Source organism: Manis pentadactyla, chromosome 12, assembly GCF_030020395.1.
Source record: "Manis pentadactyla isolate mManPen7 chromosome 12, mManPen7.hap1, whole genome shotgun sequence".
NCBI lineage: Eukaryota > Metazoa > Chordata > Mammalia > Pholidota > Manidae > Manis > Manis pentadactyla.
The window spans coordinates 3,989,072-4,015,771 of record NC_080030.1 but is presented as its reverse complement, the minus strand read 5'-3'; the positions used below and the strand labels follow the sequence as shown (position 1 = coordinate 4,015,771).

At 56.4% G+C, this 26,700-nt stretch overlaps 1 protein-coding gene across 2 annotated transcripts; it reads right to left on the bottom strand.

Annotated features, from left to right (window-relative positions):
- Positions 1-2,416: 2,416 nt before the first annotated feature.
- On the bottom strand, positions 2,417-13,029 carry NFILZ (NFIL3 like basic leucine zipper). 2 transcript variants are annotated; one of them, XM_036890834.2, is made up of 3 exons: positions 12,962-13,029; positions 3,424-3,508; positions 2,417-3,277 (listed from the first exon to the last, which is right to left on the bottom strand). In XM_036890834.2, exon 3 carries the CDS (start codon positions 3,268-3,270, stop codon positions 2,431-2,433), a length of 840 nt encoding a protein of 279 aa, XP_036746729.2. In that variant the 5' UTR covers positions 3,271-3,277; positions 3,424-3,508; positions 12,962-13,029; the 3' UTR covers positions 2,417-2,430. The 2 variants fall into 2 exon arrangements, with proteins under 2 accessions (XP_036746729.2, XP_036746731.2); XM_036890836.2 differs by having other exon boundaries at positions 2,417-3,508.
- Between the last annotated feature and the right edge of the window lie 13,671 nt (positions 13,030-26,700).

Here is a 26,700-nt window from a genome sequence, read left to right as displayed (position 1 = left end):
GATCTCACCAGCCTTCAAGGATGGGTGGAAGAGGAAATGTAGCATGTGGTTGCAAAAATTCCTGAAATTCAGCTCCCCAAGTCACTCGTGAGGGTGACAGACAAACTGAGAAGCCAGTGGACACCCCAGGGTGGGATGTGGCACTTAAGTTCTTATAGCAGCAGCTTCCAGGCAGCCATGTGGAAGTTGCCAGTTGTCCATTTGCTCTCAGAGGGTAAAGGTCACACGTATGGTCCCAGAGCCCAGCACAGAAGAGTGATCAAAATGCCTCGGATGAACGTTCTAGACATTTGTGCAAACTTCCTCCTGCAAACTCCTCAGTCTGGAGGACTCTTTCTCTTTTCCAGTTCCTGTTTGGCACATGGTGGGGGCTCAAAAAATATTTGTTGAGAAAAACATATGTATTTGATGAAGAAATAATTCATACTTCAGTTCCAAGAGCCATCATATGTAAATAGCATTGACAAAAAAAAAAGCCAGACCAGGATGAAGGGAAAGGATTTTGAAGAATTACAGAACATTTCCCCTGAAGACAGCACTACTCTAGGGCTGAGAACAGAGCATTCTAAAAAGGAAATAAAGCGAGGGGAGTTAACATTCGTTGAACACTTGCTATGTATGAAGTGCTATGCACACAATAACTGAGATTTAATCTCCAACCATATGAGGTAGGTGTGGCGGTCTCTACTTTAGAGAGGAGAAATGAGACACCCCTTCCACCACACCAGCACCCTCCAAGCAGAGGGAGGGGAACAGTGGCCCCTGTGGTAGGACCAGAGGTTGATGTTTGCAGGAAGCAGGTTTTGACTCTAGGGTGGTGGTAGGGTTTTGGAGGAAGTGAGTTCTCCATCCCTAGAGGTATTCAAGTAAAGACTGGATGACCACACAGTAGACCCTGAGGGCCCCTCCTGATGTGGAAATTCTATGATGTGCTTTAGGCAGATCCTTCTCTGGGCTTTTCCAACTGGGGCTGAGGTTAAAGGGACCTGTGTGACCCAAGGGTGACTGGCCCTGACTCCCCTGAGTCCACAGGGCATGAGCGAGCTGGTCCCGGATACCTTGGGCACCTCTGGACACACCAGCCAGGGGGCATCACCATGAGGAAGCACAAAGCCACCTACGTCTCCAGCCGCAGGACTCTGCACAGCACCCACCGCCTCCTTCCCTCTCTCTTGAGCATTTTTTAACATTCCTCAGTCAGAGCCAGGGCTGCATTAGAGGACCAGCCACACCTCTGCATTGGGTTCGGCTCCTCTGCAGGCCCGTCTACCCCCTCCCAGCTGTGTTGGGGAGAGACAGGCTGGGTGGCTGAGAACTAGCCCAGCCCCTGAGCCCGGTGGGGTGAGGGGGGATGCCTGAGGCCCATGCCCTGCGTGGCCAGGGCATCTGGGGCCCCATTGGCTGCATCAGCTGGCAGGAGACCCCCTGCTCCCACAGTTCTCCCTACAATAGGAGTTGGGGTCTTTTCATCCAGGACTTAATAAAAGCTCTGAAATGGTATTTTTAAAAGACAGGCCTCAGTGGAACACTGAGGAGAGAGGCTTTGACAAGCCCCGGTCTCCAGGGTCCTTGGAGACCCCCCCTCACAGAGTGCACCCCCTCCTGCCCAGCTGGGAGTGTGTGTGTTGGGGCTGAGAGGTCGTCAGGGGCAGTGAGCAGCCAGGGAGCAAGAGGAACTGACCGCCCCCCAGCTGCACCCACTGCTGACCTGTTCCAGTGGCTCAGGGCCCTGACCGAGACACAGAGGCAGCCATCCCAGCTGGGTGACACTGACCCCCAAACTGGGGGGTAAGCAGGCCCCCAAGGAGACCCCCAGAAATGAGAATTCCAATATCCCGAGGTGTTACCTCCTCCTTCGGAGTGTCTGCCCCCAAACCCAGACCTTCACCTCCAAAATAGGAGCCCTGGAGTCGGCAGGGTGGCCACACACTTGTCACCAAGGTGAGCACAGAGGGAGAGTCCAAGGACCATGAGTGGGTGGGTGAGGGGGCAAGGGAATTGTAAATAAATGAATGAGTGGGAGAATGAATGAATGATGACCAAATGAGCACATGAATGAGTGGCTACACAAATAAATGAATGAATAGTTGGATGGGTGGGTGGATGGATGAATGGATGGGTGGGTTGGTGGGTGGGTAGATAGATGGCTGAGTGGATGGGTGGATGGGTGGATAGAAGGAAGGAAGAAAAGTAACTGTTTTAGGCAGGATGGGAGCCCTGGTATGATCCCAGATGGAACCCTATTCCCTCGTCCTAGAGGCCTAGACACTGAGAAGTGAACCCCCAGTCAGGGTCCCTGCCCCAGCTTCCCACAAACCTTGCCCAGCTTATGGGGGCCGTTTCAAACCCAAGCCGCTCATCTCCCCCCAGACAAACGCACACCGAGTCCCAGCCATCCCCCTTCAGGCTGTCCCTGCCCCAGGGAAGCCCTCAGAGGGCACCCCGGCCAGCCTCCCCCCGTAGAGGTACCCCACCCAAGGCTGGGGATGGGGTGCGCCGTTTATGGGGCAGGGTGTCCTGAGTCAGACCCTCGGGACCATTCCCTGGCTCAGGACAGGCCACCCTGGGAGGCAGCCACATGGGATCAGCAGTGGGCGTCCCCAGCACACCTGAGGGCCCTGAAGCTTGGTAATCAGGGGACACATGTGGCCACAGACCCCAGCAGGGCCTGGGCCCCCCACGCCCACCCACGAGGTGACAGCTGAAGAAGGCAGCTGGGGGGGCAGGCTGCAAGGCCATGTCCGTTCTCCTGGGGACAGCGGGGACGGGGTCCTGGAGGGACCCGGGCCAAGTGGCCAGGCCGACCCACCCGCGAGCCACCAGGCAGCCCCCGCACCCCGGCAGCCCAGCGTCCAGGGAGCACGGCCTCAGGAGGCAGCCGTGGGGGCCACGCAGAGAAGGGGGAGGCCCGGCCCCAGGCTGGGGGGCTCCGGCCCAGGGGGGCTCCCCCTGCAGCGCGGCCGGCGGGGGCGGGGGCGGGGGGCCGCAGCGCGGGCGGAGCGCGCAGAGCTCGGCCCGGAGCCGGGCGTTCTCCTCCAGCAGGGCCGCCAGCCTGCGCCCCAGGGCCGCGTCGCCGAGCCGCCGCTTCTCCCGGGACCTCCGGGCCGCCGCGTTGTTCTCCCTCCGCTTCTGCCAGTAGGCGGCGTCCTTCCTCTCGGCGGGCACGAACTCCCGCTGCCGACGCCCAGCGGCGCCCTGGCCGCGCGCTGCCCGCAGGTCCTTCCCGGGACCCTGAGGCTCCGCGGGCAGGCCCGGGAGACGCAGGTCCATGGGGCACCTGGCAACAGGGGGCAAGTCTGAGCCAGGAGGCAGGAGGCCCCTGCATCCCCAGTGGGCAGGACCGCGGGTGCAGGGGCCCTGGGCTGGAGGCCGGGGACTGGCACTGCCCCCCGGGGGGAGGGAGGCTCCTGCCTGCGTTCTTACCCCTGAGGAGGTCAGCAGACAGGCCAAGGGCTCGGTTCAGCCTGCGCTCCAGGGAGAGGTGCTCGGAGACCCGAAGGGAAGGTGCCTAGAAGGAAGGACGGGCGCCCTTGCAGTTCAGCGCGGCCAAGCCATTGCCCATCTGAACTGTGACCACCTGTCCATAAGCGGGACCAGGATCTGAAGCCAGTTTGTCGGAGGTGCGGCTCCGTTCCGCCACCCCCGGGGCCCGCTCGCGGCTCGGAGGCGCTGCCGTGTCTGGCGGGCCCGGCTGGGCGTGTGGCGGGAAAGCCTTGTGGTGCCCTGCGGTCACCTAAGTCAGCAAGGAATCCAAATTCCTAGAGAGACTCCAGGGCCCGGGCCCCCCCGCGGGGAACTGCTGGTCCCTGGGGGTCTCCCGCCCTGAGATGCCCCACATCCACAGGCTGGGGCAGCATGCAGGTGGTGCGCCCAGGTCCGCAGAGGCCAGGTGGGGAGCCCTAGATTTGCACCTGTCTGCTGGTGCCATCTGGGCGTTGTGTGGGCAGCCCGATCAACTCACAGACCCCTGCTGCAGGGCTCAAGTTCACTGCCCCCTGTGGGACACCTGAGGCCACCATATCCTCGGGAGTGCGATGGCCCTGCCTACAGAAGACCATGAGCGGCTGGCCCAGGGATGCCTGGAGATCCCCAAAGTAATCTCCCCCCCCAACGCCACCCCCCCCAACCCCCGCATCCTGTCCTCCCAGTGTGGCGAGCGCCACCACTGACTGGCCCAGAGCCGATGATTGACACTCCTGGCGTCCTCCCCTGGCCCACTCTCCTCACGCCCCCCCAGGTACCCCTTCCACACTTGCACGGACCCCTCCCCACCTCCCCGTAGCCCTGGCCCCAAGCCTAGGATCTCCGGCCCACCTGGGCCCCAACAAGCCTCCTTCCCTGTCCCCCCAAATCCACCGCCAGTCCAGAGGAGTAGTCCTCAAAAATCCCATTTATCCAGAGCTTAAAAACCTCTGGGGAGGCTTATGAAAGTGTGAGCATCTTAGACCCCTGCTAACAGGGCTGGCGCCTCCCCAGACCCCCTCCGTCGTGGATGTTCTTAGGAATAAACCAACGAGCGTGTGCATGTTTGGGGGACGAACCGATAAATGCGTGAGTATTTGAAAAAATCAAAGCATGAGTGAAATGTGAGTGAATGAACAAATAAGCAGATGAAGTAATGCTTCAGGGGTGGAGGCCCTGAGAGGGGGGCACAGTAAGCCCTAAGGGGTCCTCTCTCCCCCATAAAGGGCCGGGCCTGGGTCTCCCACTGCCCAGATCGCTCATCGCCCCACCGGGGACAAGAGAACAGATTCCCTGCTAAGGTCCTTTGCCCCAGGGGCCGGAACCTCCTTCTGCTGCCCACCTGGGCCCATCCCGGGGCCTCAGACAGGGTGCTGACCCCATTCCAGCTTCAAGGGTGCTCACAGGAGCCCGAGAGCTGCTGAGCACCCAGGTCAATGGCACATTCTAAGGCCCTGAAGCCAGCGTCCAGAAGGCACTACCCTGGCTCTGGGGGAGATGGATGGGGGTGGCAGCAAGCCCGGAGATGGCTGGGCCAGGGGCAGCTGGGCTGGAAAGGGAGGGGACACGGCCCAGGCGTCCCCAAAGGGCCCGTCTAAACCAGGGATGCCTAACGAAGAAGCTGAGTGAAGGCTGGTAGTCGGACAGAGGAGGGGCAGGCGGCTCTCACGCCAAGCCGGTGAGCTACACGAGGGCTAGCGTCCCTGTGAGGCCCCCTGCCTGCGTGTGGCTTGGCCTGGGTCCCCCCTAAACACCAGCTCCCACACCTCCGCAGGAACCCAAGGGGAGATGGGGCCGCAGATAGTTCAGCCACCTGACTTTATTTAGAGAAGACGCAGCCAGGGCTGGGCCGGGCCTTCCTGTGGTCGCAGAGGGAAGCGCTAAGGAAGGGCGGTGACATGGTGAGCCAGCGTGAGTGCCTGCGGTGGGGATGAGGGAACCGGATGAGGGTCTCCCTCAGAGATGGCCCAGACCAACCCCTCCCGAGCCCCATCAGCCTCTGCAGCCCCCCTGACCAGCAGCAATCAAAGCTCCTCTTGGTTGCCCTGAGTGACGGGGAGCTCATTCACTCCAAAGTCAGCTGCTCTCAGCCTGGGTGAGTGCTCCTGGAATGGAGCTAAAATCCACCTTCACTGGACCTTTGTCTGTTAAAATTCTTTCTCTCTGTGTGCCCCTGGAGACCTTCTCCTCCCACTGGAGGATTTGATGGATTGGCAGTCACATTCCACCACCCCTCATCTGGTCCACTTTCCTCCAAGGAATGCAATAATGTTTAGTGCATATCTACTATGGGCCAGGCACGAGCAATGTCTCCCTTTGTGCTCACCGCCACTCAGAGAGAAAAGTTCCATCATTATCCTCATTTGACAGATGAAAAGACAGGATCCGAGAGGGCTTGTGACCTTCCTGCATCAGCACAGCCAGAATCCAGCACGCTCCGGAGCCCCCACCTTTCCCAACACACCAGGTTCAACCTTCCCGGCTTTTTCTGATTCTTCCACAGAGGAATAGTTCTGAGTTCATTTGCACCTTTGAAGGGTAGAGGTTGGTGTGTCCACAGAGGGAAAAATTCCTGAAAACACAGAGCTAAGGAGGGGGCAGGACTGGGGTGATGCGATGAATGGACAGAGGTAAGAGCTGAAGCCACTAGGGTTCAAATTCTCCTTCCTAGCCGGGCGTGTTTGGGCAAGTCACGTGACCTCTACAAGCGTCCACGGTCTCATCTAAAATGAGGATAATAGTCATCTCAGTTTGTTGGTTACATAAAGAGTAAATGAGATCACACTGAGAGCTGGTACGTAATAATAGTAAGTGACCCACACGGCTACTCTCTGGCGGCGGTGGTGGTGTTAGACCCTCTCCTGCTTGGCTTCTGCTGCCTGGCTCCTGCGGTTATGTGTGTTGAAAATACCTATGAGAACCCTCAGAGACCAAGCAACACAATTGTATCAGTTGACAGATGATGAAATTGGACTTCCTTTCAAGACCATGGATCAAATACACCCTGAGGCCTACCCATTCCTCCGCAAACACAAAAATGACAGGAAAATACAACATTGAACTACAGACCAAAGAAGAAGTGCCCAGTGACAAGGGTGCCCCATCCGTGCGAGGGCAGGTCTCCCGAACGTATGAGGTCAAGAGCACAGACTGTCGGGAGACTGACCAGGAAATAATATCCCAAAGAGATATTCATACCCACTTCATGACCTGAAACAATTTACATCAGAGGAAATTGAGATTATTGGTGCCATCTTCAAAGACTTTTAGGGTGAACAGAATGAGTGATTCAAAAAGATAAAGGAATGAATAATGGTCATAAAACAAGAACAGAAGGTTATGAAACAAAAACAGATTCCTCACCTGTAAAATGGGTTTTACGGGGGTCCTGGCCACACACAGACATTTTGAGAATTAAATAGTAAGTTGTGTGCACAAGGCTCCTGATGTATCTGGGTGGACTCCAAGGAACACCTTCTTGGTAATCAGTAACCCTTTTCTTTGAGCCCAAAAATGCCTACAGGAGAACAAAGCTACAGTCACCTCAGGACTCAGCCACCAACAGAGGAGAAAACAATTTAAAATTGTTAAAGGACAAAAAAAAAAGTGGAAAAAAAATGAATCAAAGGAGAAAAGGTAGGCTGCCTCACAAATTCCCCACCCACGTGGCCGGAGGGCAGCCCACAAGCTTTCCCTTCGCTCCGGGCTGAGGGGAGCTAGAAATGACCACAGACTCTCCAGTGGGTGTAAGACTTACAAGCAAGAGGTGGCATTTGTGTGGCCAACACACTTTTGGAAAAACTGTTCACCCCCATCCCTTAAAACAGAAATGCTCATTTGTTTTCGTTGACACAGTGAGATACCAGTTTTTTCCTGGCTCAAATTGGCAAAGATTTAAAAACGATAAAATCTCATGCTAGCAAGGATGTGGTGAGACGGGCACTCGTGTACCTGGAACGTGGAGGTGTAAATTGCTTCCTGGTAAAGCAGCCAGGTGATGTGAAATGACATTGAAACTCATGCCCTGTTTGAGGAATAATGGTGTCCCTTCCCTCCCACCTGGATCACGGCTCCTGACATCTCTCTATTCTGGCCTCAGCAGCCCTGAAATCCCCCCTCAGACACACTATTCCAGCCACTCAGAACCTCTTTTATTTCCTGAACAGTTATTCTCTCCCCTCCACATGCTTCTCCTTTTACCTAAAACATTCTTCCTCTTCCCTTACCTGTTCCCCAGCCAAATCTTACTCATCCTGCAGAACTTAGCTTTAGATGTTTCCTGCAACCTCCTACAGGAAGCCCACCAGATTGTCCCCTCTCAACTAGGCCAGGAGCTTCTACTGGAAAAGATTTCCACCATCACTATGACCACAGATCTCTGATAAATATAGGGGGAATGAATATTTGGTAAATATTCAATTGGCAAATTGGGGGTGTGCTCTGTGTGGTCCCAGAGGGCTGAGCAGCTTGGGGCCAGCAGCTGAAAGAATGTTCTATGAAGTACAACTCACTAATAACCCAGCAAAGGTGCCTTGAAAGATAATGAGTTCCCTGTCACAGGAGGTATGCAAGCAGGGGGTAGGAAACTACTTCTGTTGGTCCTTCCCTCTGGCTTCTTCACCCCTCTCTGCCCAGATTCGTGGATTTGACATGAAGAGTGACCCTCCTCGGACTCAGAATGACCCGGGGCCGGAGAGGCTGTTCCCACAGGCCCTGGTACAGCCCAGCCCTTTCCTCAGAAAGGGTATGTAGTCCCGGGACACTACACTCTCACGGGTTCAGGGAACCCGGCGCAGCCTGCGGGCCCTGTGCTCTCACTGTGAGCAAACCCTTGCCTCATGAAAGCCTCCGGTGAAACCAACTTCTAAAACCGAGAACCCTCTGAAAGATCTCAGATTTCAAGGGGAAAATGCAAGGCATTCTGGGAGTGCAGAGGGCCCTCCACTGCCCTTGGACCCCTCCTGGGGCCCATGGAGAGGCCGGAATCTGCCCTTGGTACCTCTGTGCCCAACCCCCAAGGCCAGCGAGAGTCCCCAGGGCCAGGAGCAGGCTGATGGGCAGGAAGGGCCCGGCGGGGGGCGGGGGGTGATGCGGGCCGGGTGCCTGGAGCCATCCAGCCCTGCTGCACCGATGGCACATCGCATGACCGTAGACAAGCGCCGGCTGGTCTCTGAGACTCGGTCTTTTCAACAGTCAAATGGGTTCAAGAGCGTTGCCTGGGCTGGTAAGCAACCCAGGCACAAGCTTAGTCCCCAAACGTAGTCAGCGTCCCATTCCTGAACCACCACCGTGAGCTTCCAGGAGGCCCCAGGGCATCGAGGGTCTGATCCCGGCAGGGCCATGTCCCACCACGTCTTACCTCCTGAAACTCACACGGAGCAAAATTCATCTCAGGAACCTTAGGCCCTTGGCCCCTGCAGACGGGACCCCTCTCCCCAGCTCAACCCAGAACCTCCAAAACAAGAGGAGACCAGCTCAGGGGTACCCAGGCAGCTGCCTGGCGGGAGCTTGAAGCCTGGAGGTGGGCACACACCCCGTGGTCATTTTCTCTCCTTCTTGTCCAGCTTTGGATTTATTCACACACCATTCCCATACTTTTTAGCTACAAACTAACTCATTCGCTTCATGTCTGTCTCTGCCACTAGAACCCCAGCCTGTGGACAGGGTCTGCTCCCTCTATGTCCCCAGGGCTTAAAACAGCACCTGGCACCCAGTGGGTGCTTCCTAACTCTTTGTTGAGTGAAGGAATATGAACAATGTAGTCCCATAACTTCCCAGGAGACAGGGTCTCTACTTCTTTGCCACGGAAGCTCAGAGAGGTACAGTGTCTTGCCCAAGGTCACACAGCCCGTCACAGGTGGGTCTGGCACCTGGACAGCTGGACCCCAGAGCCGCCTACCTCAAGCCCTGAGATAGAGCCAGAGGCGCAGCAGGGCCTGAAGGCTCCTGGCTCAGCACTTGGTGACCACGTGGAGCCCTGGGCCTCAGTCTCCCTTCTGTGAAATGGGCCAGGAGCCCTGCCCAACCCCCAGGGGAGGCTGTCCCTCTGCCATCTCCAGAACTGCACATGAAACAGGGGCACCCCACCCCAAGCCCAGGATATGCCATGGATCCCAGAGACGGGCCAGAGCTGTGCCCCAGAGGATCCTGGGGTCAGAAACTGGGCCTGTGGCATCTCTGGGTCCCGGAAGTACCCACTGGCGTCATCCAAGCCCTTTTCGGGTGCCCGCCCTTTACAGAGCTGAGCATTTCACAGACACAATCTGCCGGAGGGATCTTTCCACCTCACAAATCAGATTGTGCCACTTTCCAGCTTCAAACCCTACACAGATCAACACCACACTCCCTTGCCCCACCCACGGGGCCCCCGCACAGTCCGGATGGAGCCTGTCCCCTCCGTGCTCCAAGCACCCTGGCCTTCCAACCGCCCAGACGCTGTGGGGCCTCTGCCCGTGCGGCCCTGCTGCCTGGATGCTCCTCCTCCCTTCCCCTAGTTTCCATGTTCCCATCCTTTGATTGCCACTCCTCCTCTGAGAAGCCCTCCCTGACCTCCCAGGACAGACCGGTGCCTCCCCTGTGCACTTGCTGAACACCGTGTGCTTCTGCCGCGTAGCATTTACTATCGATGTACCTTCGCCTATTCACTAGTAATTAATTGACTAAACTCTCTTTCTCCCGTGAGGGCCGGGCCTGTGTTTCTTCTCCCCAGCAGCTCCCCACCCCAGGGCCGAGCACAGAGTAGGTGATTGATAAATACTTGAAGGCATGAGTGAGACGCCCACCCTCCAGTTTCAAGGCAGTGGCTCTGAACCCAGGGGGTGTCTGTCAATATCTGGGGACATATGTTTGTCATGACGAGCGGAGGGCATGGAGTGGGTGGGGACCAGGTGTGCGGTGCAGCTCCCTAGAACGCCCAGGACAGAGGATTATCCAGCCCCAGCGGTCAGTGACATGCGGTGGGGAAGCCCTGCCTTTGGGGAAGTGCCCACCTCCTGGCCTGACTTACAAAGACCAGGCTTGAATAGTCATTTCTCCCAGTTAGGTAGAAAAATGGCCACATGAAAAGATGCTCAACCCATCCTGAGGGAAATACCAGTCAAAACCACAAGGAAACATCACCTCCCAGCCGCTAGGAAGGCTGCTATCAAAAGGGCAGAAAACACCCAAACGTTGGCAAGGATGTGGAGAAATGGGAACCCGTGTGTACTGTTGGGGGGAATGGAAAATGGAGCAGCCACTGCAGAAAGCAGTCTGAGGCTCTGCAGAAAAACTGAATGTGAATTACCCTATGACCCAGCAACTCGACTTCTAGGTATCTACCCCAAAGAACTCCAGGCAGGGTCTCGAAGAGATACTCGCACACCCATGTTCACGGCAGCCCAATTCATGACAGCTAAAATGCAGAAGCCACTTAAGTGTCCATCAGCTGGTGAATGGACACACACAATGTGGCCTATCCACGCCTGGAATATTACTCAGCTGTGAAAAGGAAGGACACCCTGACACCTGCTACAGTGTGGGTGGGCCTCGAGGACACTGTGCTCAGGGACATAAGCCAGACCCAAAGGACAGACCCTGTCCGATCCCACTCCTAGGAGGTCACCAGAGGAGCCCCGTCCCCAGAGACAGAAAGTGGGTGGTGGGGACAGGGACTGGGGAGGCAGTGGGGGGTTAGTATCTCAGGGAATGGAGTTTCAGTCTGGGGAGATGGGAATTTCTGGAGATGGAGGGTGAGGATGGCTGCACAGCATTACGGTTTATTTGATGCCACTGAATTGTACATTCAGATTGTTAAGACGCAAATTTTATGTTATGTGTATTTTACCACAATAAAAAATTGGGGGGACAAAATGTGGTGAACCATGGAACTGGCAGCCCCACCCGGAGCATGGCTAGCATGTCTGCAGACCCCCACATGCATCCAGTCCCACTGGCTCCCACCTCGCTCAGGGTCAAAGCCAAAGTCCTCCCACAGTCCACCACGCCCCTCACCATCTGCCTGTCCCCTCTCTGCCCTCCCAACCTCCCTCTCCCCATTGCTCACTCTGCTCCAGCCGCACGGGTCTCCTTCTTGTTCCTCCCACACACCAGGTCCAGTCCTGCCCCAGGACCTTTGCACAGCTGTGCCCTCTGCCTGAAACCCTCATCCATTCCAATACTTGCATGGCTGGCCCCCTCTCTCAATGCCCATAACCCTCTCTGCTCACCCAGGACAGAGTCCCTAAACCCCCAACCCCTGCCCCAATCCCCTGCATCTCAGACTGGAAGTTTGGGGAACAGGCCTGGCCCTAGCAGGGAGTGGCCTCTGAGACACAAACACCCCACTGTTTGTTCCAAGTGAACCAGGGATTTCCACCCTGCAGAGAGACAGAAAGGAGATCAAGAGAGAGAGAAAGAAACAGAAAACGCAGGACGGGTGGAGAGGGAAGCAGAGGTGGAGGCAGGCAGAAGGAGGAAGAGATGATCGCCACTCACCCACCAAGGCAGCATCTCACTCACACGAGACGCCAGCCAACAGTCTGAGGTCCGTGTCACTGTCGGCAGCAAGCGCTCGTGTCCGTCCTCCTCGGCCACTGAACGCTCAGAGCAGTTGTGCCAAACTCCAACGACCCCAGATCTTTACAACTGGATCCCCACAGTAGTCAGACCCCACAATGCTCGGACCTCAAGCACAAATGTCTGGGGGTCTGTACGGCAGCTGGGCCCCCCTAGAACGCAGTCGGGCTCCCCAGGGACAAACCCAGCCCTCCCGGACAGCCAGGCCCCTAGCCACACAACAGCAGACCCTCCCTGTCCCTCTGAGCCATCTTCTAAGACCTCGAGCCCCACCCGCACCCCTGCCACCCACTAGGACCGAAGCCACTGGATCCTTTCCCGAGTTTGCATGGACCCTCTGCTTTTCATTCCATCAGTGCTGACACGCGACAGCTGGTCGGACGTCAGCCTTTCACAGCTGCCCCGTGTGGGCAACAGGGACTGGATGGGGGGCCCCCACCCCCACGCAGAGCAGAGAGACAGCAGAGGAGGTCAGGAGCCTGGCGACAACACAGGGCAAGGAGAGAAGCGGGAAGGCGGGCTGCCGAGGGAAGGTGGCTGCTGTAGGAGGGGCCCCCCAAAAAGGATGACAGCGTCAGGCTCTGAGGCCTCAGCCCCTCGGGGCCTGGCCCCGGACCCCCTCCCCAGCCAGCCCTCTTGGCCCCTTTCCCAGGCACGCCCCCTTCCCGTGTTCCCGCCTCATCCCAGGGGTGACAGAGGCGGGGACGCACACACGGGGTGAGAGCCCCGCAGAGCAGCCCAAAGAGAGCCAGAGACCCAGAAGGGGACAGTAAGACCGAAGGCAGGGAGAGGGACACAGATGGGGGGGAGGACTCGGATGGAGACAAAGAGAGGGAAGGGACCCTGCCCGGAGGGGCAGAGAGAGGAGCCGAGAGGGGCGGAGAGGCCCCTGCCCCCTGGACGCTGGCCGGCCCGGCCGGCCTCTACTGCACGCGGGCCTCACCTCCCGGGCCGCTGCTCCCCCGGCGTGGGTCCTGTGTGGGCCGCAGCAGCCGCGTGAGGCCTCCAAAGCCCTCCGCGGTGCAGGGAGTCACCGGCGCTTCCGTAGAGGTGACACCCCAGCCCCCAGACAGTAGCTCGTGGCTTTCCCTGCTGCGCTGGCCGCCCACCTGGCCTCTGCCCAGAGAGCAGGTGCTGCAGGCTGGCTCAGACTCGGTGGGGGGGCACTGGGGAGTCACCAGCCCCACCAGGAGGGGGTCCTGCTGGCCTAGCCCCTGGGGGCCCAAGAAGGGGGGAGGGGTCTAAGCTGGCCAAAGCTAGAATCTCTCATTCTAACTCCCTAAGAGCCTTCTAGAAAGATCAGAGGGGGCCCAAGCGAGGAGGCCACTTCTGTCCTTACATGTGAGGACACCCTCCTGCTCAAACACCTTCTGTGGCTCCCCAGTGCCTCTCAGATTTTCTAACCACTTGCCCTGGACATACCCTCTCTCAGAGGAAACCCACACAGACAGTTATGTAACTTGCCCCCAGGAGAAAGTGAAGCCAAATCTTGAACTTCAGGATGAGATCTCTGGGTGGGCATCACTAAACGGGCATGGAAGGTATTCCAGGCAGAGGGAACAGCACATACGAAGGCTCAGAGGTAAGGATCAGCATGGATATATCCGGGGACCCCTGGAAGGAGGTGGAGGGACAGTCAACTGCTTGCAGGGAAGACCCCACGCGTGGACCCCAGGGTGAACAGACAGCAGGGGCAGGATGGGGGCCTCGAGGCGGGGACCAGCCTGAGGCCACGTCCTGTGCTGGGAACCCCAGACCCCGAGCCGGGGCGGATTTGAGGGATTCCGAGGAGGCCTGGATTTGGGAACAGCGGCACCTGGTGTGCGCGCCGCGGAACTGCACCCTCCTACGTGGGTTCGCTCAATAGGCGCGTTCCAGGCATGTTCACCACCTGTGAAATAAATCCATCTTCATCAAGAATCACGCAATGAAACAAATGAGTGGCCATAGAAGAAATACAGACGGTGCAAATTTGATAAATGCTGATATAATAATCTTCTAAGTAGAAATCGTCCAGGAACTAAGTGAATTTTAACAAAACTGAAATATCAGCAAACAGCCACTAAGTCGTACCACTGATGCACCCTTATATTCATTTTTTTTTATTAAGGTACAATTGATATACACTCTTATGAAGGTTTCACAAGAAAAACAATGTGGTTATTACATTCCCCCTTATTATCGAATCCCCCCCACACCCCATTGCAGTCACTGCCCATCAGTGTGGTAAGATGCCAGAGAGTCACTATTTGCCTTCTCTGAGCTACACTGTCTTCCCCATGAGCCCCACACACCATGTGCACCAATCATGATACCCCTCAATCCCCTTCTCCCTCCCTACCCACCTGCCCTCCCCACCCCTCCCTTTTGGTAACTGCTAGTCCCTTCTTGGAGTCTGTGAGTCTGCTGCTATTTTGTTCCTTCAGTTTTGCTTCTTTGTTATATTCCACATATGAGTGAAATCATTTGGTACTTGTCTTTCTCCGCCTGGCTTATTTCACTGAGCATAATACCCTCTAGCTCCATCCATGTTGTTGCAAATGGTAGGATTTGTTTCTTTCTTATGGCTGGATAATATTCCATTGTGTATATGTACCACATCTTCTTTATCCATTCATCTACTGATGGACATTTAGGTTGCTTCCATATCTTGGCTATTGTAAATAGAGCTGCGATAAACATAGGGGTGCATATGTCTTTTTTAATCTGAGAGGTTGTTTTCTTTGGCTAAATTCCTAGGAGGGGAATTCCCGGGTCAAACAGTATTTCTATTTTTATTTTTTTGAGGAACCTCCATACTGCTTTCCACAATGGTTGAACTAGTTTACATTCCCACCAGCAGTGTAGGAGGGTTCCCCTTTCTCCACATCCTCACCAGCATTTGTTGTTCCTTGTCTTTTCTATGTTGGCCATCCTAACAGGTGTGAGGTGATATCTCATTGTGGTTTTAATTTGCATTTCCCTGAGAATTAGCGATGTGGAGCATCTTTTCATGTGCCTGTTGGCCATCTGAATTTCTTTGGAGAATTGTCTGTTCATATCCTCCACACATTTTTTAATCATTTATTTGCTTTTTGGGTGTTGAGGCATGTGAGTTCTTTATATACTTTGGATGTTAACCCCTTGTTGGATCTGTCATTTACAAATATATTCTCCCATACTGTCAGATGCCTTTTTGTTCTGCTGTGCACCCTTATATTTTTTATTCATTCTTTAGTGTTAAAGCAAAGAACAATTCTAAAAGAATACGTTTTGTGCACTTTAAATATGACTTACATTTTATTCATCGATCATACTGCAAGAAAGCTGAAGGCATAAAAGAAAAAGAAAAAGCTTCCATTTTAAAGATAGTATTCAAACTCAGCACTATAGTTGATGTATGAATATTATTTACACTTGTCAACAGAAAACACTGTATCTCATGGATTGCAACATTTGCTGTTTTAATAAACACAAAATCACCAGGTGGTCACAGAAAAGTATCTAAGAAGAAGAAGAAGAATATACCAGATATATAATATATAATATTATATACTATCTAATTATTATTATCATGTATATAATATACACTATTAATTTAATATACATCATAATGGTTATTGTATATAACATATAATATAATGATGGTAATAACTATCATTATTATTTACTGCCTGAATGACTAACGAGTGTCTAACTGTTCTAATCACTTTAACATAATAGCCTCCTTTATTTCTCACCCTAACCTGTGAGACAGATATGATTTCAGCCCATTTTACAGATAATGGAACTGAGGCACAGAGAGGTCAGGTAATGACCCAAGGTCACACAGCAAGGAAGGGATGGAATGGAATTTGAACACAGGCCAACTGCCTGCAGGGCTTGTGTTCATGAATTCTGGGCTCTACTGACCTAGACTGGGTCAGGGCAAGGATGGGTGGGGCCCCTTTTCCTGAAGACATGGCTCGGTTAACCAGAAGTAGAGGAAGGGCATTTTAGGCAGAGGGAATAGCAGGGCAAAGGCCCTGAGGCAGGAATAAGTTTGGTGATTTGGAGGAACTGAGAGGAGGCCCGTAGGCCTGGAGCTGAGTGAGGCAGGGACAGCAGTGGGAGCTGACAGCGGGGCCCGCATCATGCAGGGCCCCAGGGACCCACTAAAGGGGTTCCAGGCAGTGAAGGAGTGACTCTAACATCCTGTCTCCTGTTGTAATCCCCTGGCACCCCCTAGAATCAGTCAGGGCTCCTTGGGTGTAAACAACAGAAACAGGAGGTGAGATCTCACACAGGAAGAGGGGTCCAGGCATCCTGGCTCTGCCCACCCCAGCTCTGCGGCCTTGGGGAAGTTGCTTAACCTGTCTATGCATCAGTTTTCTCATCTGTACAATGGGAGAGTAATAGTACCTATATCTGAGGGTGGTTGGGAAAATTAAATAGGTCAATACATGTCAAGGGGTTAGAACAAGGGTCTGGCAAGTAGTAAGGGCTACATAATGTCACATAGTATTATCTTCATCATCACAATAAATATGGGCTCACATAACTGAAAGTAGACAGCTTCAGGTAAGGTTTGATCCAGGGGCTCAAATGCCCTCACCAAGGTGCCTTCCCTCTGCCGTCACATATGCCTGCACTTGATGTGCTGGCTCCGCACAGCAGCTACAGCCCCAGCCCCAACCCTGTCGTCCACGAACAAGCCTTGCCGTTTCTCCAACCCTCAACCACACCGACTAGGGCCAGACTGGGGGTCTCTTCCAGTTGCCCTAAAGAAAGGAAAGAAATAAAAAACAAGCGTGCTTCCCCAGAATTGTCGGTAAGTTTTCTTACCGCTCCTTGGCTCTGAGTGCGTTATATGTCCACTCCTGAACGAATTGCTGTGGCCAGAAAGAGGATGTAGTGGCTGGGGGCTGGGTGTGCAGCCAATCCCAGGCGAGGATGGGGGAGAGCGTGGCCAGAAAAGACATGCAGGGGCGCAGGGTCCTAGCTCCAGGGCACCTGGGCTGAGAGGTTTTGAGAGAGTCACCCTCCTTGCCTCAGTTTCCCCCCACGTGCCACATCAAGTTGGTTTCAGAGCAGAGAAGTGAGGAAACCGGTCTCCCAAGCATCACTTTCAGGATTTCCTTTCATGGGCACCCTTGATGACTTCCCTGCCGTCCCGGGCTCCCCCCACCTCCCCCTGCCTCGGAGGGATGAGGCAGTTCCCACAGGAGAGCAGCTGAGTTTATTCCCGCTGCGTGGGACTTGCTGCCTGGGGACTGCCGGAGTCTTCTTCCTCCAGTGGCCAGAGTGAGGGGGCTTCCTCAGCTTTGGAGACACCCCGGGATCCTAGCCTGAGGCCGAGAGGACCCATCCTCGGCGGGCGCCCCCCCAGCCGGAGTGGGCGGCAGGGGGGGCGTGAAGGCTGGTGCCCACCAGTGCGCCATCATTCAGCCCAGCACGGTGCTTGGCCTAAGCGTCGCTGGAAAGGCTCTTGGCAGATGTGGGCCGCACCGTGAGCCAGTTGCCGTGGAGTAAAGCGGCCACACCGTGAGTGGGCCTCGTCCAGTCCGTCAGAGGCCTCAAGGGCAAAACCGACAGTTGCCCGGAGAAGAAGGAATTCTCCTCCAGACCTCTTCTTCCAAGTCTCCTCCCCAGAAAGGCCTCCTCTGGCCCTGTGGGTGAAGGAACCATGCACACCCCCTCTCCTTCTCCTTTGGCTTTGCATGAATTCAGGGACCTACCGCATACCTCCCACCTCCTTCCTTACTGACCTCCCTGACTGCCATCAGCACCCCGGCCCTGGAGGTCAGCGGCAGCTCCCCTCTGCGTCCCTGGTGTCTAGAGCACACCCAGCCGCCTGCGGTCGGATCCCAACCCCACCCCTGCCCAGCTGGTGGGACCCAGCAAGTTGCCTGCACCCCTGGGGCCTCAAGTTCCTCATCTGTAAAGTGAAGACAGCCATCACAGTCAATGGGCGCACAGTGGGGGGCTTGGAAAGTGGCTGGCACCCCGTAGGTGTTCAATCTGTGCATGTCTGTGCTAGGTGCCCTTGCCTGTGTGACAGCATTTACCCACACACCTGTATGCCCACCTGAAGGCGTGGTGTGCATACGGAGGCAAAGCAAGTCAACACAAGCTTGGCCGGGCCCCCATCCCTTCCCCCCAGACCCTGGGCCCAGGAACCGCACCCCACTTCCACCAGCTCACCTGGTTCAGGGGCAGCTCTTCCATCAGAGTTGAGGGTATCCATCCATCTCTGAAGCCGAAAGTCACGGGGTCTGGAGGGTCCCAGCTGGGAGCCCCCTGTGGCTTTTATGCGACTCCCATTCTTTTGAGGACTCCACGGAGACAGTGCTGGGAGGGGACCCCCTTTGGCTGCAGAACAGACCCCCACCATGCCCTCCCAGCTCCATCCCTGAGCCCACACCTTTGAGATGCCCACCCCACCCATAGGACCACCGTGGATGGCGGGGCTGGGAGCATGAGAGGGGCAGTGACAGGTGGGGCCCAGGGCCCTTCCCCAGCCCCCCTGCTCCCCAGTCACCTGGCACTGAGCAGGCTCCTACCCTCTAGGGGCAGGGGACCCAGGGCAGGAGCTCCTCTCCACCAGCACGAGGACCCTCACCCCCTGTGCCCCCAGCACAGGGCAGACAAGGCAACATGAAGCTCAGCCCCTCGGGACCACAGTATGTGGCCACCTGCTCCTGGCTGGTGAAGCGTTCCCATAGAGCAGGGACAGAGCATGCACGTCCTGCTCTCTCTGGGGCCTCAGTCTGTGGGGGCGGGGTAACCACCACAGCCACCTGGACCCCTCCTGTGGTGCCCCGTTCTGGGCCTCAGTTTCCCAAGTATACCCGTGGGCTCTGCACACCAAAGCTTTGTGGAGAAGCAGCAGAGACTGGCGGAGGCAGGGCAGGCCTCACCCAACCTCCAGACCTCCGGGAAAACCCTCATGTGCCCATGGCAGCCACTCACCATCCACGTGGACCCTCAGCCACTCACAGAGGGACCTACCACCTTCAACAGGTGGCCGTGAAACTATTGTCCTGGGGAAAGGGAGATATTACTTTCCTGTGACCGCCATGACAAGTCCCTACACACCTGGCAGCTTAAACAACCCAAATGTACAGCCTCCAGGCCTGGAGCTCAGAAGCCCCATGCAGGGCTCACCTGTGTGGCTGGAAGGCATCTTTCTGGAGCTCCTTTCTGGAGGGTCCGGGGAAAGATTTATTTCCTTGCTCACTAGGGTTGCCGGCAGATTTCAGTTCTTCTCGGTCATAGGACTAAGGTCCCCGTTTCCTGGCTGGCTCTCAACTGAGGGCCATTCCCAGCTTCTAGGGGCACCCACATTCCTTGGCTCGAGGCCCCTTCCTCATCTCCAAAGCCCAGGGCAGCAGGTCGAATCCCTAGCACCTCTCACCACCCTGCCCCTTGCAGCAAAGCAGCCTGCAGATGTGTGCATGAAGCCTCCCAGACGGCTGAGCCCCGGCCAAGCCACCGGCTAACTGCAGTCCTGGGAGTGGCCCTAAGCAAGGTCAGCAAAAAAAAAACAACACCCAGCTAAACTCAGCCCCAATTCCAACCCACAGAATCAAGAGCTAATAAGTGACCATTGTTTGAAGCCAGCACATTTTAGCGTAGTTTGTTACACAGCAAAGGCAAACAGATACAATGTCCAAACACACTGTCTTGGGAAGAAGACACACGGTGCTCAGACACAAGCAGCCACTATGCCCTGACAATAACCACACAGACTTGAGACGCCAGCCTGGGCAGCGCATGTGTCAGGGCCACTCATTCCATTTTATTCACCACAGAACCACTAGGTGGCGGGATTCTTTGGTTCAACCTTCCAATTAAGCTAGAAATTTGCAAGCTGAGGAATCAGCTTGTCTCACTTTTTAACAAATACAACAACTATTATTTTTATCTCAGTTTTGCAGATGAGGAAACTGAGGCATGGGGCAATTACCGGTCTTGCTGGCAAGGGATGGAACCGAGGTCTGCATCCAGTTCTACAGTTACTGTTACATTGGACTGACGCCCAACTCCGTCACAGATTCTCTGTGGAACTCTGAGCAAGTCTCCTGCGACCGCTTCCTCTCGGGTAAAATGAGACAGCCGACCTACATTCAGAGATTCTTAACCTGGACTGGGCAACCATGACACCACAGAACTATCTAAAATACCATGCGGGTTAATCTATTTGGGGGCGTGGGTCAGAAGTGGTCTCTAGATTCAGTTAGATCCCCAAATGAGCCTGTGATTCAGAAACGGTTAAGGAACACTGGACAATATGCTCTTCAAAGTCCATTCCCGGGGTCAGGTTACTAGTCAAGCGGACACCCAGTGGTACAGTGAGTTACACAGAGACCAAGCAAGACTTACAGAACAGACTTAGGCACAATTTGGTCCTTGTCACAGAAGTGCTGAACTGCGGTCAAGGTCAGCATGACCCCGTTCTCCATTCCAGGCTTGAGTGTCATGCATGTTTCCAACACGCCCTGCCCAGGGAGGTTCTTACCACCCCTGTCCCGTGCAAGGCTTGATTGCAACAGCTTCGAACTCTGAGCTCTGACTAGCCACACCCCAAGAAAACATTGGTGATTATTACAGGGGCTGCCGGAAGAATCCACAGCAGATTTTATCCGAAGCGGGTCTTGCCTGATTTCCCAGGAGTCGGCCTCGTGGTAAGACTGGGTTGCTGCTCTTTCCAAGCCGCTCAGCCCGTCCTCCGGCTCTGTGCCAGCTCCTCTCTCCCCCTGCCTCGGCTTCCCGCAGCCAATACTGGGATGCCCCTACCTGCCTCCGAGTCTTCAAGAGCCCCAGAAGCTGCTCGCTGCCGTTGATCGGCCTTGGGCATCCTCCTCTCTGCACTCTAAGCTGGCCATAAACTACTGGGTTGTGCAAGGAGCGTGCAAACTTTTCCTTTGGGTGGCAGAATTTTTGTCAAAAAACATCCTACAGAAGCTCGCTGCAAGTGCGAGCACAGCGTTAAAACCCTCGAGGCAGAGTCTCAGGAGAAGTGCCACGTCTTGCGGGGGGCTGGGGGGCTGGCTTTGGGCAGTCAGGTATCAATACAAAGATTGTGTGCAGGTGGTTTGGGGGAGGCAAGAAAACAGCAACTGTTTCCCCCAAAGGGCTGGCCCCAGAGGCGGCTGAGATCAAGGGTTTGAGGGGCAGGAACTCCGGCCAAGAAGCAGCCCTGAGAGCGCAGGCCCTGGGAATTTGCAGACATGGCGGGGAGGGTGCAGGTCATGGGAGAGAGGCAGGCGCCAAATCTCAGAGTGACCCCAGATGACATCTGGATAACATCTGGTGCACAAAAGAGCCTGACCCAGCCAGAAAGCAGGAGCCCAGCAGGGCTTTCCAACACCCAGCAGCGTTTTTTAAATAGCTTTGGAGAAATTCTTTCACAACTAACTCACTACCAGCCGCCCGGTTCAGCTCCAGCTCAGACACACCCCAAGACGCACACGGCCATGACGGGTAGTAGTAACTCAGTATTCAATGCATGTTTAGTATGCAGCAGAACCTGTACTATCACTTTACACATATTAATTTGTATGATTCCTATAACAATGCCTTGGGGTAAAGGCTATTCTCATCCACACAGCAGCCAGAGGAAGCTGCTTCAAACGGACCCCCAGGGTGGAAGCCCAAGATACCCCATCCCAGCCTTGCAGGCCTCGCAAGACCCACCATCTCCTCCCTCCCCTCCTCTTCTCCCTCTCTGTGCCTCTCACTCTGCTCCAGCCACAGGCTCTTCCTTCCACAGGCTGACCTGGTGCTGCCCCAGGGCCTTTGCACAGGCTCTTCCCTCTGCCCAGGAGGCTCTTTCCCTTCCCCACCCCTACCCCCAAAAACTCACTCCTCACCTCCAACTCCTAACCCTCCTCAGGGAGGCCTCTCAGTCTAAAACTGCAGCCCCTCCCCACGTACGCACACGCAGCGCTTCTCACCACTGGCCATACTGTATACTTTCTTTGACTTTAGTGTTGGCCTGGCCAGACAGAGCAGGAATTCGTGCCTATTTTTGGTCACTGCTGGGAGACACCCCCATGCCTGGAACACTGCCTAGCACACAGTAGGTGCTCAGGAGATATTTGTGGATGCATGAACCCACAATGAAAGGGCTTGGAGGCAGGGCGAGGTCAGCCCACCGGGGCTCCCCTAAGTAGCAGAAGCCGGATTTGAACCCAGGCAGTCCAACGCAGCAGGCTTCCTAACCACTGAGCTCCTTCTCCCAAAAACATCCCTTTACACACTCCCAAGTGCACACAGCGGCTCACACACGTGCACACTCACAAACGCACCCAACTACGCGCAGCCAGGAGCATCCCCTCAGACTTGGCACAGGTGCACTCCGCACTGAATGCCACCCTCTGCTCCCAGGCTCCTGGCTGCAGCCCTCGTCCACAACGGCCCAGGCAGGAGCTGGCCCTAGCTCTGCATCCCTGAGCCATCTGCACCCAGCCTCCCCATGCGCCAGGCTGGTGTGGAACCTGGGCTTCCGCTCCTGGGCGGCCACGGCAACTAGGCGCTCACCTGGGGCCCAGATCAACGGCGGCGAGGCCCAGCGCCTGGCCCCGGGGAGGGTGCCCGGCGTCAGCACCAAGGCCTCTCTGGGGCTGCAGGAGAAGCCCCACCACACCTTTGAGACAAGGCCTCCTAGGCCTCCCCCAGCCCCGCCCTCAGTCGGGGCTCCACCCCTGGGCCCCAGTAGGGATGCGCCCTGACCCCCGTGGGTTCCACCCCCTCCCCTCGGGCTTCCCAGGGCAGTGCACACGGCGGCGCACTACAGCGCCATGAATGCGGGCACAGAAGCCAGTGCCTGCAGCCATCAAGGTCCCTTCAGCCCCCACTGGCCTCTCCTGCCGTTCAGCTGCTCCAGACGCCCCCAGACTCTGGTCCAGCCAAGGCCCCGGCCCAGCCCGGGCCCCCGCACTGTCCCCAGCAGCTCCCCCCCATGGCGTGGGCACCGTGGGCATGGCACAGGCACATGCCAGGTAGCGGGAGGAGCGCTGTCAGCGAGCGCCCTCAGATCTCCTCCCTGAACTCTGCCATCGGGTGCGGAAGTAGCAGGACATCCTCAGAGCTGGGAGTGAGGGTGGGAGACAGTCTGCTTTAAGCCAGAGGTGACTTGGAGAGGAACCCCGCTACTGAGCTCAGCCTGGGGACCTCCAAACCCCCTCTGACTTTTCAGCAACCTTGTCCTGAGCGCCCGGACACCCCCACTGGTCCCCCAGGCCCCAGCTCCTGGAGCCATTCATCTCTTGCACAAACAAAAAATATCAAGTGTTGGTGAGAACGTGGAGGGACTGGAATCCTCATGCACTGCTGGTAGGAATGGAAAAGGGAACCAGCCGCTGGAGAAGACAGGCAGTTCTTCAAAAAAAAAAACTGAGTTACCTTGTGACCCAGCAATCCCACTCCTAAGTCTGTACCCAAAGGAACGGAAAGCAGGGACTGGACTAGATAGGTGTACACTGCTGATCACAGCAGCATTACCCACAATGGCCAAAAGGTGGAAACAACCCACGTGTCCCTCCACAGATGGAGGAATACACACAATGTGGTCCATGCACACATTGGAATATTAACAAGAAGGACATTCTGACACCTGCTACAACGTGGGTGGGCCTTGAGGATACTGCTCAGGGACATAAGCCAGACACAGGACAGACTCCTGGGAGGCCCCCAGAGGAGCCACGTTCACAGAGACAGAGAGCGGATGGTGGGGCCACGGGCTGGGGAGGCGGTGGGGGCTTAGTGTTTCGTGGGGACAGAGCTTCAGTTTGGGAAGATGGAAAGTTCTGGAGACGGAGGGTGAGGATGGGCTGCGTGACTGTGTGAATGTGCTTAAAGCCACTGAACTCTGTGTGCCCTTCGTGGCTACAATGGTAAATTCCGTGACGTGAGTTTTACCACAATTAGAACCAAAACAAGCCCCCGCCGTGGCTCCCTCCTGCCTCCTTCACCAGATCTGAACTCCTCAGCCCCCTTCTCCAGCAGGCCCGGGCTCCTCACCTTTACCTGGGCTGTGGCCCCACCCGGCGGGCCGTCTCCGCTCCTGTCTCCCCCGGGGACCGGCCCTGCCTTGGAGACTTATACAGCTGGTGCCCCAGAGAATCAGGGCGACGCAGCCAGGTGGGCGCTTGTCCCCGGGCAAGGAAGGGACGAGGGGGCAGCTCTTGGGGCAGGAAACCATCCTCCACGTGTCTGAGGAGCTCCTCCCGATGGTGGCCGCAGGGACAGCTCCGGTAGCAGAGGCGGGTGATGTGGGGACAGTGGCAGGGGGACAAGATGTCCAAAGTCAAGATGTCCTGAAAACGATGCATTTCCTCCGCTTTCTCAATTCTGCCCCCGTTTCCCCGTCTCACTGACAATATCGACAACAATAATTATAACGAGGCTGCAGCGCAGGCTGTGGCCCAGGAGCGGCCGGCCCCGCGCTACCTCCATTCCCCCTGCCTCGCTAGACCGCGCCCATCAGGGATGCATGGGGTGAGGGTGAGGTGACAGGTCCCCAGGGCCAGCCCAGCCAGAGATGCTGAGAGAGGTCGGGGGTGGGGGGCAGGAGAGCCCGAGGGGGTGCTGGAGGCCCCCTGAAAGGGGCTGGGCCTCTGCTCGGCCTGGCAGCTGGTCCCAGGGGAAGCAGGAAGCCAGGCCAGCTGCGTCTGTTTACCTTCGGAAGAGCAGAGCCACTGTGCCGCCTCCCGCTGTGACCCTCCACTCCAGGGAGCGGGTCACAGGTTTCTCTCCTGAGCTAAACTCTGGGCAGAACCCCCAGAGAGGAAGGCACACCATCCGTTCGGGAATCCTGCCTCTAGGCTGTTCACCCGGCCGGCCCAGCCCCACCCCGCCCGCGCTGACCCCAGGCAGCGTCATCCGGAGCTCCTCATTTGGCTGCTGGGAGTTGGCATCCCCACTGGGCCACCTCCAGAGAGAACGGCAGGATGCCAGCCTTGTTCTCCAAGCCCAGGTCCTGGGAGGAGGAGGAGGAGGAGGGGGCTCTGATCCTCAGCCAGGACTCTGCCTGAAATCGCACCATGCAGCTTCCCTTGGGTTAAGGCAGGGGTTCCTTTATCTGTCCCCGAAACCCCTAGGACCCTGGGGGCAGACACGCTCTGGAAAGCCCCGGATGCAGGCAAGTGAATGAAATGCTCTGAGAAGACCTGCACAGAATGCCCGCATGTGGCTTTACTTAAGCTCCACACTTGGCCACAGTTCCACGAAACACACTCCATGCACCCAAGGCCCCGATTAAATGCCCACTGTGACAGCCCAGAGGGGCGATGGGGACAGTCAGGCTGCAGGGAGTGTCCGCTTGACGGCACCCAGAGGGAGGAGAGGAGGGGGGCACAAGCCAGGCCTAGGAGCCCCATGTGCCCCCTCAGAGATCAGAAAAGTCCCCAAGACAATGGAAGGGGACTCAGCTCAGGCCACCACCTGGCTCTTCCCTACTGCTGGCTTTCCAGCCACCCCCAGCCCTCCACCTACGACCTCGAATGCCCCCAGAGCCGTCCCAGGCATAGTGAGGCCACTGTGATGAGGTCACCTGTGTGTACTATTCCTGACGCCACGACGGCGGACAGGTGTGGGTTCAAATCGTGGATCAGAAGTTGTACGATCCCAGCGCAGCAAGTTCAGGCCCAGAGAATGCGTCTGTCACTCACTGGGTGGTTGTGGGAACCTGGGTCTGGCCTGCTGCTGTGCTATTCTGTCCCTCCTCTGCCCACACAGCCCTCCAGGGCTCCTGCCACCCTTGGGGTCAAGGCCAAGTCCTCTCAGAGGCCCACGAGTCCCTGCATGACCTGCCAAGCCCCTCCCTGCCCTCCCCGCAGTACCCGCTCTGCTTCACCAACAGGTCATCTTGATCAGACCTGTTGTGCATGTCCTGGGTACCAAGTCCTGTTCTAAGTGCTTTATCCACATTGGCCATTTTATACTCATATGTCCCCCTTTGTAAGGTGGGTCCTATGCTTGCTCCCATTTTCAGAGAGGTTAAGTAACTGGCCCAAAGTCACACAGCTGGTAAATAGCAAAGCCAGATGCCAGCGACAGCTTTGTGGATCCGGGTCCTTCTCTGCCCTCTGCACTCACCTCGAGTCCTGAGAGCTTAAGTCACCTCACCCAGGGCCAGGCAGTAGAGGCTGTGACTCCACACGGCCCCCTAACCCGGGTCTCCCCACCTCTCTGCTGTGTGCCTTGAGGCCGGACTGTTCTGTGTAACGGGAGGTCCTGTGTATTTAGGATCTTGAGCGGCGCCCCTGGCCGGTGGCACCTCCCCCTCATGGTGACAAAAATTCTCCAGACATTGCCGGGTGCCCCTACCCTTTGGGATGGGGCTGGGCATGGTCAGCATGGAGAGGTCCGCCTGCTGCAGCCCCCAGAAGAGTCTGGTGCCAGAAATTCCAGCTAGTTAATGCTCTGCCCCACTCTGCCAGACCCGGCCCTCCCCAGGGCCCGTCCCTCTGATCTGCCAGACCCCGGAGGAATCCCAGATTAGCTGACCGCGTGTTCAGGACCCTCTCACCCCAGGCCTCTGCCCAGGCTGTGCCCTCAGCCCGAAACTCCCTCATCTCACATCACCCTCCAGATCGCCCATTAAACGTGGCTTTCTCTGGGGAGCCTTCCCTGAGCCCCAAACTGAGAAAGTGGGGCCTCTCGCTGATTACACCTGGCCTTGGGCAGGCGTGAGTGGTCTCAGCATTCAAGGGGACA